This window comes from Macaca fascicularis, chromosome 3 (genome assembly GCF_037993035.2).
Source record: "Macaca fascicularis isolate 582-1 chromosome 3, T2T-MFA8v1.1".
Classification (NCBI taxonomy): Eukaryota; Metazoa; Chordata; class Mammalia; order Primates; family Cercopithecidae; genus Macaca; species Macaca fascicularis.
Genome location: NC_088377.1, coordinates 140,672,253 through 140,690,479, shown reverse-complemented (window position 1 = coordinate 140,690,479; position 18,227 = coordinate 140,672,253). Strand labels below are relative to the sequence as shown.

At 34.0% G+C, this 18,227-nt stretch overlaps 1 protein-coding gene across 1 annotated transcript in view; it reads right to left on the bottom strand.

Annotated features, from left to right (window-relative positions):
• Positions 1-422: 422 nt before the first annotated feature.
• Positions 423-18,227, bottom strand: part of SEMA3C (semaphorin 3C) — a 179,540-nt gene continuing 161,735 nt past the window's right edge. The window contains exons 15-18 of the mRNA XM_005550371.4: positions 16,255-16,412; positions 9,168-9,235; positions 6,866-6,996; positions 423-3,200 (exon numbers count right to left, since the gene is read on the bottom strand). Of these exons, the coding sequence (XP_005550428.2) occupies positions 2,787-3,200; positions 6,866-6,996; positions 9,168-9,235; positions 16,255-16,412 (771 nt within the window). The 3' untranslated portion in view covers positions 423-2,786. The remainder of the gene's footprint in view (positions 3,201-6,865; positions 6,997-9,167; positions 9,236-16,254; positions 16,413-18,227) is intronic.

Below are 18,227 nucleotides of genomic sequence, written 5' to 3'. Positions count from 1 at the left end.
TTTAAAACTTTCCCAGAATAAGACAGTTAGTCTGGATTCAAATGCAAGCAATCTGGCTCCAAAGACCGTGCATTCCTAAACTGTGTATTTTTTCCAACGTAGACACAACATACTCTGAATAAGTATCTATAGATGTGTATGGATGTACAATATTGGGAGAAAACAAATATGTATTTGTTTGGAATTATACACAGAAAATGGATGATATTGGATGTCCTTTGGGTTGGGACTCGAATAAATGAGGGCTATTGGTACTGGGAGAGCTTTATATGTGCATCTTTCTGCAATTTAAATCTTGAAATAGATGTATTACCTTCACAAAAATGGATAAAGGAATATTTAAAAATCATATGAATTCAGTAGATTGTATCATGCTAACAAGTAAGTTAATCCTACATTAAAAATAAAGGCTAGAAACATAGTTGGGGAATTCAACATGTTTTATTTTGCCAGGCCAATGATTTCATCAATATCCAATTAAATTTTAGTGTGACAACTACATTTAGTTTGTTTTCTCACACAGATTGAACATTCACCATTATGACAGTTTCATCATGCTAAAATCTATTCACAAACTTACACTTTGGAAAAAAGTGTATTTCTAGAAAATTTTATGTACAATACAAATGGAAAAGATATTAAGTCCTGAATTGTCAAACTACACAAAACAAAACCAATCAACCACCAGTAGTATACATTAACAACATTTTTGAAAAAAAAATTCTTTTACATTCAGCAGAGTTATGTTCATGAAGAATTTCTACATTTTTAAAAGTAATGAAAGTATACACAATTTAATAATTGTGAAAATATAAAGAATTAAATAGCACAAATATAGTATAAAACTAAACACCCTTACTGTCTATCAATTTGGGCTTATGTGAAACAAAGGGAACTGTGACTCTAAAACAATTTTACTTTTAACTTTGGACATAGAATAGATTGGCCATAAACACAGAAGATGGTTTTGGCTTTACACTGACGCATTTCTATGTGTCAATGTAGAGGAGAAAAGTTTAATTATACCTTTTAAGCAGGCAAACCATTATAATAAACTGCTTTAGAAATTACTGTAAAATTATACACATTTGGAACAACAGATTTTTTTAAAAATGAAGTTTGGTGTTATGTTATACATTTTAACTATTTTTGCCATATCGAGGCCTCCTCATATATTATCATAATTTATGATAACTTAAATAGTGAATCATATTCTGATATTCTGACTAATAATCATATTCATTTTGACAATGACTTTAGTTTTTGAAGTTTTATACTGCAATACTTAAAAAGGCCATAATCTACTTTAATTACCTTCATCATAGATTATTAACTATAAATAAAATTTTTATACAAGATTTGGATTAGGTACATGGTACAATATCTGTCTTTACCTGGAAGCATGAAAATGTCTTAAAAGGTAAATAAAAAAGCAAAAGTAGTGTTTTTTAAATATATATGAGAACATGAATAATTTTTTTCACATTTTTCCATCTAATTTTTATTTGGAGAAAATAATTTCAGTATGAAATTTTTCTAATAAAATTATTCAAACATACAATTGGGAGATAATTATTTTATTCATCACAAAACTTACTACATTTACACTTAGAGACCAGTGAACATAGTACCATTACCTTTTGAAAGAAAGAATGTCTCTTCATACTGTTTTCTTACTTTCTAGACACAACAAGCACCTTGCCATCACACCAAAAAGATCATAAAATATATAGTGTTGACTTAAAAATCAGTGTGATATCTGAGACTGGTTTTAATAAAAGGGAGAATCAATCATTGAATTTGAGTACTGAAGTTGAAAACTAGCCACATTTGTTATAAATTCCTCTTTAAAAATTAGTAGTTTCTACTTTGATTTTTCTTTTTGATGATTTCACCCCTTATTTAGAAGTCTAATACTTCAAAGATTTTTCCTTCTTATATTTTTTAATTTGCCACACAGACTAGGAAATAAGAGAACAAACAGTAATAACTGAACAGTGCAAGATTATATTCTTTGAGTCTAAAATAAATTAAATAACTTCCAAAAAAAGTAAGTGCTTTTGTTTGGAAGGTGATAACAAGAATATAAGCCGAACTGCTTCACTGATATAACTCCCATCAAGTATCTTCATGGAGCAGGTTACTGATTTTTATCTTCCTGAATAAGGAAACAAAGGTCAATGACAGATACTGGTAACTGATTATTTCTACAATCTTAAAAAAAAAATAAAATATTTCATTGGAACCATATAAACTCATCATTTTCTCTTTATGAATAACTCATGTTTTCACACAATTTTAAATGCCTTCTTCCTTTTACATTTCTTTTGATAGCCATTCTGTCATATGCATTTATGACTTTTACTATGTAAAAGCTGTGGATTTGGAACTTGTTTTCATATATAAAATCACTGACAATTAGAATTCTAAAGCCCCAGAGCAGGAAAGGAATACCACAGGGATATGGCCCTCATTCAATTGAGGGATGCAACAATTCTAGTTTTGTAGCTACCATATCGATTTTGAAGAAAAGGTGAATAAAGATATAAATAAAATCTGGGTTAAGTTAAATATTTATATGCACCATGAGGACCATGACATGTCTAGTGCTAGTCACTATCATACAAGAAAATGCATGCTCATTTCAGTTCATGTAAAACTCACTTTAGGAGTAATTACCTTTTTCAGTAATTCTCATTGGTAAAGCACAAGTTTCTTTGCTCAAAATTTGATCATTGAAGACAGAGCATTTGTTAATGGAAGCATAAGACCCACATAAGAAAATATTATGACTCTGGCAACTGATTCCTCCTGTTTCTACTTTTCCGGCTATTGATGAGGGCCTTTAACTTGCCATAGTCCCCTCTCATTTTCTGTGACTCGTCTCCCTGCTGATGTTGCTGCCGAGTGTCTTTGCAGTATTGGTTAATCATCTGCATTTCTGAGTGGCTGAATGCTCCCATGATGTCCTTCGGGTGGAAGGGTAAAGCCCTCACAGAGCTGGCCCAGGTCCATGGGGACCATTTGTCAGTCACAACGGCCACCATTTCTGAATCTAAAACTTTGAAGTTGATCTTGGCTATGGTCTGCTTGAAACTATTTTCTGTAGCAATGCAGTGATAAAGTCCTTGGTCAGAACCCTGAACAGAGCGGATCAGGAGTCCCTGTGAAGTGGCTATGATTCGTTCATTCAGCTTAACCTAAAAGAGAGACACATTAAAGTTACTGAAACTGAACATTACATTTCCTTAGATTATGACCAACATATACAGAATAGTGTCAACTTTCACAGATTTGGGAAAAAAGTATTGAGTACCACTTAGCATCTTTCTCAGTGGACACGAAATTTTGGTCAGTTCCACTGCCTTTAAATAAAAAAAAAAAAAACAAAAAAAACCACACAGGAGATCTTGTCACACTGTCACAGGGGTATTGAATCTAATAAAGACAGGGTGAAGATATTATCCATATTGGCAAAAACAGCTTAAAGTGCTTTCCCCTGGATAGAAGAAGTTTCTCCATATATAAGCACAAAATTGTGGTTGCCTTTGAAATTAGAATCACAGTCAATATATGTAAATGAAACTCACAGATACTTTAAAATATCTATTCCATCCTGGTGTTCTAGTCTTTTATATTTATAAAAAGTACTCACTAGTAAAAACATGAAGCCACAATTAAAGGGTGAATTTTATCTTTTTGTTTCAATGAAGGAATGTTCTTCTAAATAAAAAATACATAAGCAGAGGCAGAATTTTGAACATTATCAAGGGCCTTTTTCAATTATCCCCAAATAAACAATGTCTAAAAATTAGCTGGGATGTCATCATCTTTTAAGTCCTGTAAGTGGTTCTACTTTACAAGGAAAGGTAATAAAAAGCTATGAATTAATATTTAATTGCTTTATAGATTTTACTGGAAAAATGATTATTTACTGGGTATCAGTAAATGCTTGAAACCTTCCTTACAGTTCCACCTGTAGTATTGCCAATGAATAGATAAAAACGTAAGTGGTAAGAGGTTCTTTGACACGTATACTCAAGAATACTCTTTCATTGAAGAAAAAAGAAATTTGATCAAAATCAAAATTAGATAATGCATGTTAAATGTTTTCCTAAATGATAAAGTTCTGTGCAAATGGACAAGATATGACTAATAATATCTGAATCAAAGATCAATTGGTTTGTGCACACACACACACACACACAAAAAAAAAAACACACAAAAAGGCAAGTATAGTATTAAAAGACAGATAATAGAACAGAACTAGAAAAGAGAGAGTCACTTGGAGGAAGAAAAAATTTTGACATTAATTAATTTTACTAAGTTTAAATGTCCCTCAAAGACAAATCATGTATAAATACATTCAGAAATTAAAGAAAAAAGAAATGTTATCCTATTTGTGCAAAATTGGGAAAATATTTTGAGTCCAATATGGTAAATCCATTAAACATGTATATAATATTTGGCACAATTACATTTTAGGAATTTATCTAGAATATATACTCTCACATGTGTGCAGGTGTTTTTGATAAGAGGAAAACAAGAAATTATCTAACAAATAGATGGCTTTGAAAAAAAACACTTACAGTATATTCACACGATGGAATATTATGCAGCCAGGAAATATGACATTGAATCACATGTACTGGTATTCAAGCGGGGTCTGTGTGTGTGTGTGTGTGTGTGTGTGTGTGAGTGTTGTGTGTGTAGGGGAAGAAAACTATGGAACATATTTGGAGAAATATATAAGTCTTGGGAATCTTACTCTGGGCAGTGGGAATAAGAACTGAGTAATTATTATTCCATAAGTATTAGTATTATTCAATAAGTATTAGTATTATTCAATAGATATTAAAAGTGATAAGTATTGAAGTGGAGGAGGGCTTTCAGTTTTCACTTTATGCTACTTAGTGTGAACTATTTGCCTTTGCTCTGTGAGCTTTTATCATTTGTCTTACTTAAAAAAATGATTAATGTTTACACAGTAATATGAGTGAGAAGCATATGTTTTCTTAAAATAGAAAGGATCACAATAAGTTTAATAAAATATTAATAGTTTAAGAATAAGTAAAATTGTGCTCTGCTTAAATTCTGAACAAAACAGACTTTCATACTTGTGTTAGAGCTAATGTTATTGCAATATTAATTATTAAATTCTTATGTTTTTGAGATTGGGAAAGAAAGTCAAATAGTAATATTTGAGTCTCCATATTCTTGAGCATTCTGAAATAGAACTTTGGAAATATTATTAGAGGGAATAAATCCTTAACATTCCATTTACATTTTACTATTAATTTATATGGCAGATATTCAAATATATATATTTATTTTAAATCATAGATGTTATATTCACTTATATATTATTCTATTGAACTTTTTACTGAAGAAAAGAAAATTACTTTTTAGTTGATCCTTGTTTCAGTATTACCCAATTCACATATATACCTATAGGCTTTTTCTGGAAGAACTGTTCATATCCTTGTGTTCCTGCCCTGGCCTAACAGCTCACTTGTGTATAGTAATCATCATCACACATTATGACTTCTAACCCAGGTTACTCTGCAAGCTAATTATTATAATCCATATCCATTCAAAATAGTTGAAAATTAATTTGATTGCAGAAATGTCAAGACTTCTTTGATAACAGATTTTACAGCAAAGAAAAGAGATCTCAATAATTTTCATTATTAAAATCTTTCTAAAAGTATTGTTAGCATGATAGGCTTTGGAAGAGTGATGGGACTCTGATGTCCAACTAGCTCATCTTTCCTCCAGATAATTCAATTTCCTCCTGCAAGTAGTCATCTGCTTATGGTGTAATATTCCAGTAATGAGGGACACATAATTTCCGAAACAGTTCATAAGATATTTGGGTAGACAAGTCTGAAAGTCGGAAAGTATTTTGCATATGAAACCAACATTTATATCAGTAATGTTGATGCAGTATCTGTGTTCTACAGCTTAAGGCGGTACTCAGTCTACATACCCTTAATTAACTTAAATGTAGTAACCAAATTGCCCACAACAGAAGAATACACATAAATGCAGAAGGCTCCATTTCCCCCTTGGCTCCATCAGACTTTATGATGCACAAATGATGGTATGTTTTAGACCTCCCTAAGGCTTTAAATATACATATATATTTTTATCATCTCATTTGTCAGGACAACATGACATCGATATTATGAAATTCATTATTTACAATATATCACCCTATGCCATTTTACAATGTCTCCCTTATTTCAAAAAACCCAGCTCTTTCCAATCCATGAAAAGTTTCAGTAAGCGTGTTTTTATTTGAAAATCTAAGGACTTTTTCCATATCACTAAATAAAGGCAATGGTCTCATAAACAATGATTCCATATATTACCTAACCAAAGCACAAGAGTTATGAATAATAAAGCAATGGAAACAGATTACCACAGAGCAGAAAAAACGCTCTTTGTCATGAAGGTTATAGTTCAGTGTACTTTCTTGCTGAGGAAAATTAAACTTTTTTTAAAAAGCCCCCTTTTATCTTGTGAATCACACAAAGGTGCTGTTGTGTGAAAACTTGGCTTCTGGATTTGCACACATCTTGTTTCTTTTAGGAATGTTTCCTCACATCAATACCACTGTCTTAGTGCCCAGGCTCTTGTTTCAATCACCATGTTACAGAGGTGAGCAGGCAGAGAGAATTTCTAATTAACCCATCAATTCTTAGGACAAAGGATTTTAAGGAAAGTGGCACTTGTCATCCCAAAGACATAAAAGATGATCATATGCCTTTCCTTTTTCCTTAGATCTGAGCCTCACCGAGGGACGTTGATTTAATGTTCTCTCCGAAGCCCTGATGGATTGCTGCTGTGCTGCTTTACTCACCTCTTTCCTCCTGTCTTTGTCTTTCTGTAACAGCCACTTGATAGATGCCTGCGGAGACTTGGGGGCACACTCCAGAAAAGTGGTGTTATTTTTTACTCCATACTGGACAATTTCAGCTGCATTTCTGTATGCTAGCAGGCAAAAATAAAAGGCGAGAAAGAAAGAACACAACTGAATTTAGAGCACATTCTCCTGTAAAAATGCTATATACATGATTATTTTTATACAAAATTGTGAACAACTATGACAGCCAGTAAAAAGCAGTGATAATCATTTAACAAGCAAAGTAGGATACGTTGTTTACTTGTTTTGTTTATGTAAAGGGAAGGAGAGACTGTGAATTAAGGTAATGTTGATAAAATCATGTTTATTCAAGAATTACTCTACACCAAGGATTGTTGTTAATATTACTTTGTTAACTTAATTATTACAATACTCCTGCCACATTTTCTCAACTTTTCACAGCTGAGCAAACTGAGGCTGTGAGTTATGAGGAAATACACTTTAGTGAATGTGTCAGGCAATACCGAAGCCAGGTCTATCCCATTCCTAAAGTCCATCCTCAGTGTCATATAGAGGAAACAGGTAAGCACTGGGAAAGGGCAGAAAGAAAGCTGTGGCCTTGGTGGAATGCAGTGATTGAGAACACTGTCTTCAGAATCAGTGGAACGTAGGGTAAAATCCTGACCTTACCACTACCGGCTGTGTCAACTTAGACAAGTTACTTGATGTCTCTGTGCTTTAGTTTTACTCATCTCTAAAACATGGATTATAGCATTTTTACATAGGGTTCTCAGCAAAAGTATTAAATTAGGCAAAACATTTAGTATTGCCATATGGTAGCTTAGACGTGAACAGAATCCTCACTAATAAAGCAGGAATAATAGGACTCTAGTATGGTTTTTTTTAAGCATTGAGTGAAATAATCATTAAAAAACACTGAGCTCAGGTTCTGACACAAAGTCAGCATTAATATTTGTTTGATGTTACCTCCACTGCCATTATTCTTACCACTATGACAACTACTACTGATGGGAACTGATACACTTTTATAAAATTGCAAATGGAGAAATGGTAACTTGAATTTATTCCCTCAACTAGATGTATGGAACAAGTAAGCAAAATCTGTCTTAATTTGCTCTTTGCAGTTAGAATAGTAAAAAGAATGTCATTTTTTACTACAGGAAAGCACAGACTCAAAGGGATTAGAAATAGGAGTCTGACTGTTAATTTTTGAAACAGAATATCTGTAGCACCTTAGTGAGCCACAAGGAAGGTCTGCTTGGAAATATTTTTATTTGGTGGGACTGAGGAAGGGAAAGTATTGTAACATGGTAACTCCATGTCAGAATGGGAAGGATGGAATTAGTTTAATTGAAGGACACAAGGCAGGATTGTCAACAGGCATTGTAGTACACCCATGTTCACAGCAGGATTCTCACTATAGCCAAAAGATGGAAGTAAACCAAGTGATGGATGAATCTATAAACAAAATGTGGCTTACCTACATACATATGTACATATATATGTATGTATACACACACACACACAATAAATACACACATGACAAAATATAATTCAGCCTTAAACATGAAGAAAATTGTGATATATGCTACAATATGAATGGACCTTGAAGACTTTCGGTTTAAGTGAAATAAGTCAGTCACAAAAGGACAAATATTGTATAATTCCACCTATAGGAGGTATCTAGAGTAGTTGAATTCATAAGAAATTCGTAAAGAAGTAGAATGGCGGTTTCTAAGGGCTGGAGGGAAGAGGTAATGGTTAGGTGGTATTTAATAGGTCTAGTTTCAGTTGGGAAAGATGAAAAATATCCAGACGTGGCTGGCTGTATGTTGCACAACAATGTAAATATGCTTAATGCCACAGAACTGTAAACCTTAAAATGGTTAAAATAGTAAATGTTATGTTATGTATATTTACTGCAGTAAAGAAAAATGCTGTTCTAAAGGTTCTTCGGTGGTAAATCTCAAAATGGAAAATAGGTTTTCTTTAGAACGAAAATAGTAGCTAAGAAAATCTGTAATTACAATCTGTGTGAAAGATCTTCCAGCTAACATACTTGAAGTATATGTGTTCCGAGACATTTGTTTTTCATGATTCTCAGTATACACACAAAAAGCCTTTAAGTTTTAATTACCATATATAAATACACAGAATGTTATAATAAATATTTTTGAAAGTGAAACGTTTGAATCTATGACAATGTTTTCCCTTACTGAAATGTGGCACGGAGCATTGCCACTGTGCACTGAGATTGGCCATTGCTCACTTTTAATACCTTTTAGATTAAATCCTCTGCATTGAGTCAGTGGGTTTCCATGTCTCACGTCTTGTCTTCGGCTCCTCCTGTAAGTGCAGAAATACATAAAAGTGACTGAGAATTATCACTGCCAATTACACCACTCTTAAAACACTGTAATTTTAAACGTTGCATCCTTTTTATTGCTAAGCTTTCATAAAAATTTTTAAAAAGAGTTCTGATTGATGTAGCTATCTCACATTTCTTATACAATTCATCAATAATGGGGGGGGGTTACTTATCTTTGCTTTTCAATCTGAATAAGTTTTTCCATCTACATTCAGGATGGAATGGCTCTGAATCTCCTGTTGCATGCATATCCTGAGTAAATGCTACCTTCTCTAATTAATAGTGTAAATGTTTAGTTTAGAGAAATTCAGCCTAAATTTTCTAAATCTATAACCTCCAAAGTATAAACTCACTAGCATTTTTCTTTTTATAATAGTTTGTCTTAAATAAACATACTTGTTTCTTACAAAAGTCAATGTTTTCTGTTTCTAGATATATTAAAACTTTTCTGAAATAAGCAATAAAGATAAAAATAGGAACATTTAATAAAAAGTTAATTTCATTTACTAGAATAAGCATGTTGTCCCCAACTTTTTATTTTGAAAATTTCAAGTCTACAGAAAAGTTGAGATATGAGTAAAATGAATACTGGTATACCTAGATTCACAAATTGTTATATTTTGCCACATTAATTTCTTTCTCACATGTAAGTACATATCATGTATATATTATGGATCCACACCTATGAAAGCCTTTAGAAAATAAGTTACAGACACAATAATGCTTCACCTGTAAGTGCTTTAGTATGTATTTTTCAACAAGTAATCTTTCAACATAACAATATAATTATCATCCTAAATATATTGATATTTAACAACATAATCTAATGCATATTCTATATTAAAATTTCTCTAGTTCCCAAAATCTCTTTTATGGATTTCTTTTAAGTTAACCAGCTTCCAATCAAGGTTCATCCTTTGCATTTAGTTGTTATGTATTGTTAGCTTAAAGCATTTCGACATTTTAGTTACATTAAGCCAGATGCGGTGGCTCACGTCTGTAATCCCAGCACTTTAGGAGGCCAAGGCGGGCAGATCACGAGGTCAGAAGTTCAAGACCAGCCTGGCCAACATAGTAAAACCCCGTCTCTACAAAAAATACAAAAATTAGCCGGGCATGGTGGTGCATGCCTGTAGTCCCAGCTACTTGGGTTGCTGAGGCAGGAGAATCGCTTGAACCCAGGAGGCAGAGGTTGTGGTGAGCCGAGATCATGCCACTGCACTCCAACCTGGGCCACAGGGTGAGACTCCATCTCAAAAAAAAAAAAAAAAAAGTTACATTGTTTGCAAACTGGTCATTATTTAAATAAAAGTTTTAAGTTGTATTAAATTATTTAATTTCGTGAGTTTCAGATGCACTAAGTACCTTACTTTCAGTGGTATTACATCGTCTAAGAAATCGAAGTGGAGCAACTGAAATCATCTGAGCAAGGCATCAAACATTGTTAAAAGTCAGAAGAAGGTGACTCTTTAAATATTGTGAATACCAGCCTAAATTGATTGCTTACTATCAATACGTGACTGAGCATATCACTTAATTGGGTTAAATGCTAAGTCTTTCTTAATACTTTTAAAGATAAATAAAAATATTCAGCAAGAACAGAAATATTAAAAGTACACAGTGGTTATTAAACTTACAAAGAAAAATTAATCTCAAAGTCATTGATGGTGAAAAAAGCTCATTTTCTAGCTAAAGAAAACATTACTTCATGTACACAACAGACTTTATAAATCTACTTATGGCAGAATAGGTATAAAATTTTGTACCACTTAGGTATTCCTTTTCCAAAGTCCCGTGACCCTTACCAGTTGTATATTTCTGTACACACACAAACACACAACAGTGAAAGTGTTAGTCACTTTTCTCTCAGGAAATATGATTAATATGGCACTGTACTCTAGAATAGCTCCCATATCGAGTTTTTACTGCATAATATTTGCTATATTATGAAGTCCAGCATTATTTTACTATAGTCAACTTCTAAATATATATTATATGAGCATCATGAGAGCGTTTTCAGCCATCTAGGCAAGCAATATCATTCACAATGGCTAAATTTATTGTCCTGTGATCAACACTATATAATGGTTTACTCATGTATACAAACTCTCAAGCTGGGCAATCTCAATTTACAATATCACATAGCTTCTAGACATTCAAATATAGAAAAAACACTGTTATGGCTTGGCTTAAATCATGAGATCAGCAAGGCAGCCATCTGAGTCTTTTTTATGTATAGATTCCTTCCACCGTACTCACATAGCATCACAAAAACATGCTCGTAGGCAGAGTAGTATTGTATTGCATGTAGGATTTGGAATTTGGTTCAAGTTTCCCATGTTTCATACACAATAGTAAATTCTTTTCGATAAACAATGAAATCTTTTATAGAAAAGGTATTTATTTGAAAATTGATCTGATTATCTTGTCTTAAAATAAAGTTTCTAACTACTTATCTGAATCCAGAACAAATAATGTTAGGGACTATACAGCAATATTTGATACAAAACCACAAATATTTAAGATATTTGAGAATGAAAATGGAAAAAAAAATGCTTTTATTGTTTACTATAGTTTTTTTTGTTTGTTTGTTTGTTTGTTTTTGAGACAGAGTTTCACTCTTATTGCCCGGGCAGGAGTGCAGTGATGCAATCTCGGCTCACTGTAACCTCTGCCTCTTGGGTTCAAGTGACTCTCCTGTCTCAGCCTCCTGAGTAGTTGGGATTACAGGCATGAGCCACCATGCCCGGCTAATTTTGTATTTTTAGTAAAGACGGGGTTTCACCATGTTGGCCAGGCCAGTCTCCAACTCCTGACCTCAGGCAATCTGCCTGCCTTGGCCTCCCAAAGTGCTGGGATTACAGGTGTGAGCCACCATGCCCAGCATGTTTACTACAGTTTTTTTTAAAAAGGGAGACTATTGAGCCAATGATATTTAACAACTTCATTATATTATGTCAAAGTATGGATTCCACCAATTTCCAAGTATAACTGTATTTCTCCATTTGTATACAAATAAAACAGTTTTTTGCTTTTTATTTCTATGAAATCCTCAAAGTGATCTTTGTGTTTTGCTTAGAGTGGCATCAGCACAAAACTAGGTAAATTAACACTATTAAAGAAAATAAATGTGGAAAAATACTTCAAATCCATTACCTTCAAAGGAAAATCAAAAATTCATATGGGAATTTATAAAATAGTTAATTCATTCACCAATATGTTTTGCATTTACTATAAGTATAGGCTTAACTAAGTTAGGACATAATTTGGAGAATGTAAATACTGTAGATATTTTTAGTGAAACTTCCAATATGCTAGTCAAAGATAAATATGGGTAGCCTCAGGCATATTTTATACATATGTAGCATTTTCTGGCTTTTCAAGATAGAATTAAAGCACTGCTGGAGATAATCAAGATAGCCTCCCCCCATCTTTTTTTTTTTTTTTTTTTTTTTTTTTAAAGACAGAGTCTCATTCTATCTCCCAGGCAGGAGTGCAGTGGCGTGATCTCAGCTCACTGCAATCTCCAGCCCCCAGGTTCAAATGATTCTCCTGCCTCAGCCTCCCAAGTATCTGGTATTATAGATGCCTGCCACCATGCCTGGGCTAATTTTTTTTTTCCATTTTCAGTAGAGATGGGGTTTGCCATGTTGGCTAGGCTGGTCTCAAACTCCTGACCTCAAGTGATCTGCCTGCCTTGGCTTCCCAAAGTGCTGGGATTATAGGCGTGAGCGACTGCACCCAGCCAAGACAACTCTTTAAATAGCTACTACTTTCCTTCTCAACCCATTATTCATGGTTTAATATCAGACATGATATTGTAAATGCAAAGAACTGTATGATAGACTCATTTCTTTATTAAAAAAGTATGATTAAAATTGTAATTTGTGGCGGTAGAATGACAATGTAGAATCTATATTTAAGCACACATCTTAGAAAGGATACTTGGGGTTGTAATAGGTGGGAAAATATGCAAACAAATGAGCTAGTGCATATTGGGCAGCAACTTCTAAAATGTAAAAAAGTATCTCTAGTATGCAATGACAGTCTATATACAGTATGGAATTTTACTTGAGAAATATTATTTGTTACATAAAAATGCTTATTGGTCAAAACCAGTCTTTGCAGAGAAGGAGTACTGATGTCCACTTCCCTTACATTATATAATAACTGATATACCTATACAACTATGGTAAAAGTCCACTTACAGTCCCCATATCCCTTTCTTCCTTGGAAAGTATAGTGCTTCAGCTTCCTTCAGCACTAAATCTGCTTAATAAATTGAAGATTATATTGCAGGTGCTAGAGAGGAAAATTTTCAGAGCATCTTACCAAGTAAACAGTATCGCCTTACAAAGAATTATGGTAATTTAACATATCACTACTATCATATTTGGCAGTGAAAAACAAATATGGTTGAAAAATACCAACAGTGGCCACAAAAATCACTTCTTAAGTGAGATTACATTTGAAATTTGCCTCCCTCACACTGTCTGTCCAGGTTGAGGCCTCCAGCCCCATATTAAGATGAAAGATCAGAGTAATGATGTCTAGAAATTCTAGATAGACATCAAAAGAAGTCAGGGACCTCCTCACTAGCACCTAAATTAACATGGAGGAACACAGAGTCTTGGAACGCTTCTATGAGACTCCTGTTTTGAAGAGTGGGAGTTCTCTTCCTATCTCATGCCATTAAGAATCTCAAATGATCCAGCCCAGGCCACTCCTTTCTACTCCAGATTCATATTTCTAACTGCCCACTCAATATCCCTGTGTGAACATCTTATTGATACCATTAACGTAACATCCTCTTTCTCCCCACAAACCTGCTCCTTTCACAGTCTCTTCTTTCTCAGGAAGTGACATCTATATAAATCCTAATGTTCAGTTCTGAGAACTTGGATCATTTTTGACTCCTCTATTTCTCTAACCTCCCACATCCAAATACATCAACAGATTCTGTGAGCTCTGTCAAGCATCAGATCATTTTTTTTTTGCCACCTCTACCTTTATTATCCCTCTACAAGCCACCATTATAACTCACCTAGATGATGGCAGTAGCCTCCTGTCATGCAGCTTCTGCCACCCCTTCCCCTCTAACTCCAACTTCTTCCTACACCAGGTCTTCAAAGTAAGCCAAATCCAACCAGTGATCTTTCGAAACCAAAGCCAAACACTATCATTCACATGTTCAAAACTCCTCAGCTGTTTTCCATTTCACTTTAAATAAAAACTTTTCAATTACTTACAAAGTCTGACATTGTGTGGCATTCTGACCTCATTTCTTCCTATCATTCCTTTTTCTCATTACAGCGCAGCCTCATTAGCTTTAGAGCTGTTTCTTGAACAATCCTGGCATCCTCCAGTATTAGAGATTTTTGATCCCTCTTCCTGGAATGTTACTCTGCTCGATAATGTCTTGGTGCATTCCACATCAAGTCCTTGCTCACACAGTATATCTGCAGTAAGGCCCTTTTTGACACCCATTTAACTTCACAACCTCCTGCTTACCACACATCACACCTACTTTCTCTGCCCTTTTTAAATTCACAGATTGTGTTATTATTTGATATACCAGGGGTTTTCCTTATTTGTTTGTTATCGATCTTTTCTCTTTAGAATGCATTATTCCTGAAGACAGAGGTTTTTGTCTTTTTTCCTGTTATACGCCTAGCTTCTAAAACAATGCCTAGAAAATATATTTCCAGTGAAAATATTTGTTGAACTAATGAATAAGAGGATCAGAATACTTTTAATACACAAAAGCACTAAGGTTGTTATAATCTGTTAAGGTCCTCAAAGAAAGGTAGAGAATAAAAGCCATAAAGCACCATCACCCCAGTGCTTTACTTGAAAGATCACTCATGCTCGTGGCTGCTACTATTTGCTCCCTCTGCTAATCCTAATTTTCAAAGGTTTTAGCCCCATCACCATCATGACCCATGTCACTCACTGTATAACTGAAAATAGCTATGACCTTGGCTGACTCTGAATTCTGCATATTCCTTTTCAATTTCTCTACTCATGGTTCCTTCCAATTTGGTACAAGTTGATGCAGTTTCCCGCCTAGGTTTACACTTGGATAAAAAGTACCCTGCCTCAGACTGCCTTTCTTTCTTAACCCAACCAGTAATCACGCAGTCACCACTCCAAGGATAAAGCATGGTCATCAAGGTTCTGAAAGCAAATCTCAAGGTATCCATGCTGAAATAATACTCTTGTAGCTTGAACTGGAACCAGCATTATAAGATAATTATTTATATCCTTGTTTACAAGATAATTAAGCAATGTAGAGAAATCCTAGGAAGGTGGGTTTTAAGGATACACTAAAGCATATAAAATAAAAAAGACGGCCTGGAGCGGTGGCTCACGCCTGTAATCCGAAACACTTTGGGAGGCCGAGGCAGGTGGATTACAAGGTCAGGAGTTCAAGGCCAGCCTGGCCAAGATGGTGAAACCCTGTCTCTACTAAAAATACAAAAATGAGCTGGGCATGGTGGCGGGTGCCTGTAATCCCAGCTACTCGGGAGGCTGAGGCAGAGAATTGCTTGAACCCGGGAGGCGGAGGTTGCAATGAGACAAGATCGCGCCACTGCACTCCAGCCTTGGCGACAGAAGTGAGACTCTGTCTCAAAAATAAATAAACAAATAATAAATAAAATAAAAAAGACATAAATTAGATGATGCAAAAAATGAAAAAAGCTAAATGCTACTTGAAATATTTGATGGGTCCTAGAGGAGTAGGTGTTACAGAGGAGCTCTAAAGGGAGAAAGGACTCTTTCCAAAGTACTGTACTCTGGACTTGCCATATCTGTGAGAATCTCAAGTTATAACGTATTACCATTTTCTTCATTCAAATACTATGTGTGGTGCTAAACACAGCTTCTACTTTTAATGTCATTTAAAGAAACAGCAATAGAGCTAATTCTAAAGATGTGAAACACTTCTGTATTGTCTGGTGTCATACATTTGGATGTTGAACTGTTTAGTGCTCACCGTTTCCCAGTTGGGTAGAATCTGGAGCAGGAATGGCCATCCCAGGCGCAATAAGGGTCCCGTGCCAGGCAGCAGTCAGCACAGGCTGTACCATAGATGTGGCAGCGATGCAGAGACACTTGGGAAACCCCTTCATTGGAACTCACATACAACTGTTGCTATTAAAGGAAAATGATGATTTATTTCAGATGTGGAAGTTAAAAGAAGACTTTCAGCAGGAACACATTATAATATATGCTCACAAACCCTTGGATTCATTTTGGAACCGACTAAAAACGTGAAGCAAAGCACAGAAGGGTATAAAGCCAAAACAAATAGAATTTTCCTACGTTAATATGCCTATAACATTACCACTTTCCTGTTAAAAAAGAAAAGCTCAAAGCACCATATAGAATGGTAATGTGTTTTAGACATTGGGATTCATTGTTCTCTCAGATTTGAGCTAATATATTACAGATTTAAGTTATGAATTTTTTTTCTTTGAATGCAGTGTCTTAGCAAAGCACAAGGAAGCATTCTTATTTTTTAAGTATGGCCACACATTACTTTGTAAATTTGAGAAAGTCTGGTTTAAAATAAAGGGCATTTTAAGTTTACAAGGAAAAAATGGTCAATAGTAAGCATTGGATGAAATAAAAAAGTACATTTTGGTCACATGCCTTTGAAAGTAGCATGTTATTCATTAAAACTACTTAAAAATAATTATTTAGAATAATATCAGTATTTATATTTATACATGTGTTAAAATTCTGCTTGATCCAGTGATCATCATCATCCTAAAAATCTCATGAATGAAAACTTCATCCTCTTTCAATTGTAGGATGTCTACTGCTTCTAAGGGTTTGATTCCTTTAGCTGGGCATAATATGGTTCTAAGGAGTTGAAGGAATGAGTCTCTTAATTGACACTCCTTACTTTCCAAAGGACTGATATAACTCAAGTTAGCACAGAATCTGTAAGCTGAAACTTGAATAGACGTGGATGTATGGGTGTGTGTGTACTCCTCCATGTACACATACACATACATGCACATATATATACATTTAAAGATTAAATCTCTGGAGATACCATGTGTCCACCAGGCCCTGAAGCTCTGGAACCAGAGTTCCAAGATTCAAATCTCAGCTCAGCTACAAATTTGCTGTGCAACTTTTCTGAATCACAGCTTCCTCATTAGTAAAATGAGGATAACATAACACTTACCATATGGAGTTTTTGTAAGAAATAAATGTTGTAAGGGTTTCCTCCACATAAAATGCTTGGAATAGTTTCTGGCTCATAGCTTGCTCAATGAATGTTAATTAATGGTAAAAAGTACGGTAAAATATCAATTAAACTATCAATATATGTTTTTAATTCTAATCAGTTATTTGAATCACATCTCACTCTATTACATCTAATAATTTTATTCATATCAATTGACTTTTCAGAAATTTTGCTGAAATTGACTGGTCTCCAGTTGAAACATTCAAACTACAAGAAAACAACTGCATGTTTTGACAATAACCATTTGTCCAGGAACATTTGAAATAAATGTTTATTGAATAAATTAGTAAGTAATACAGTAAATTTATCAGCTTCATTAAAATACTTTAAGGATACTAGTATATTTGAGTGTAGGACACAGGTAGTTTCATTCTAGATAATATAATTTTTATTAGTCCTACTATTTTCTGTTATATGGAGTAAAAGAACAAATTAAAAAGAGAGCATAAAATGGATAATAAAATGAGAAACACTGAGAAAGTTATTTAAATACACACAAGATGTCATTAACAATTTGTAGTCCTCTCGCACTGAAAAAATGATGCAGTATGCAGTTGTACAAATGATTTCCAAAAAGTCAAATAATTATCCTTGCCTTGAATCTCACTGTTTTAATGAGACATTTTAAATTATCTACAATTTAAGATGTTGAAGACAGATGTAATACGTAACTACAGTTAAAACTTGCATACAGGATTACTATGCCA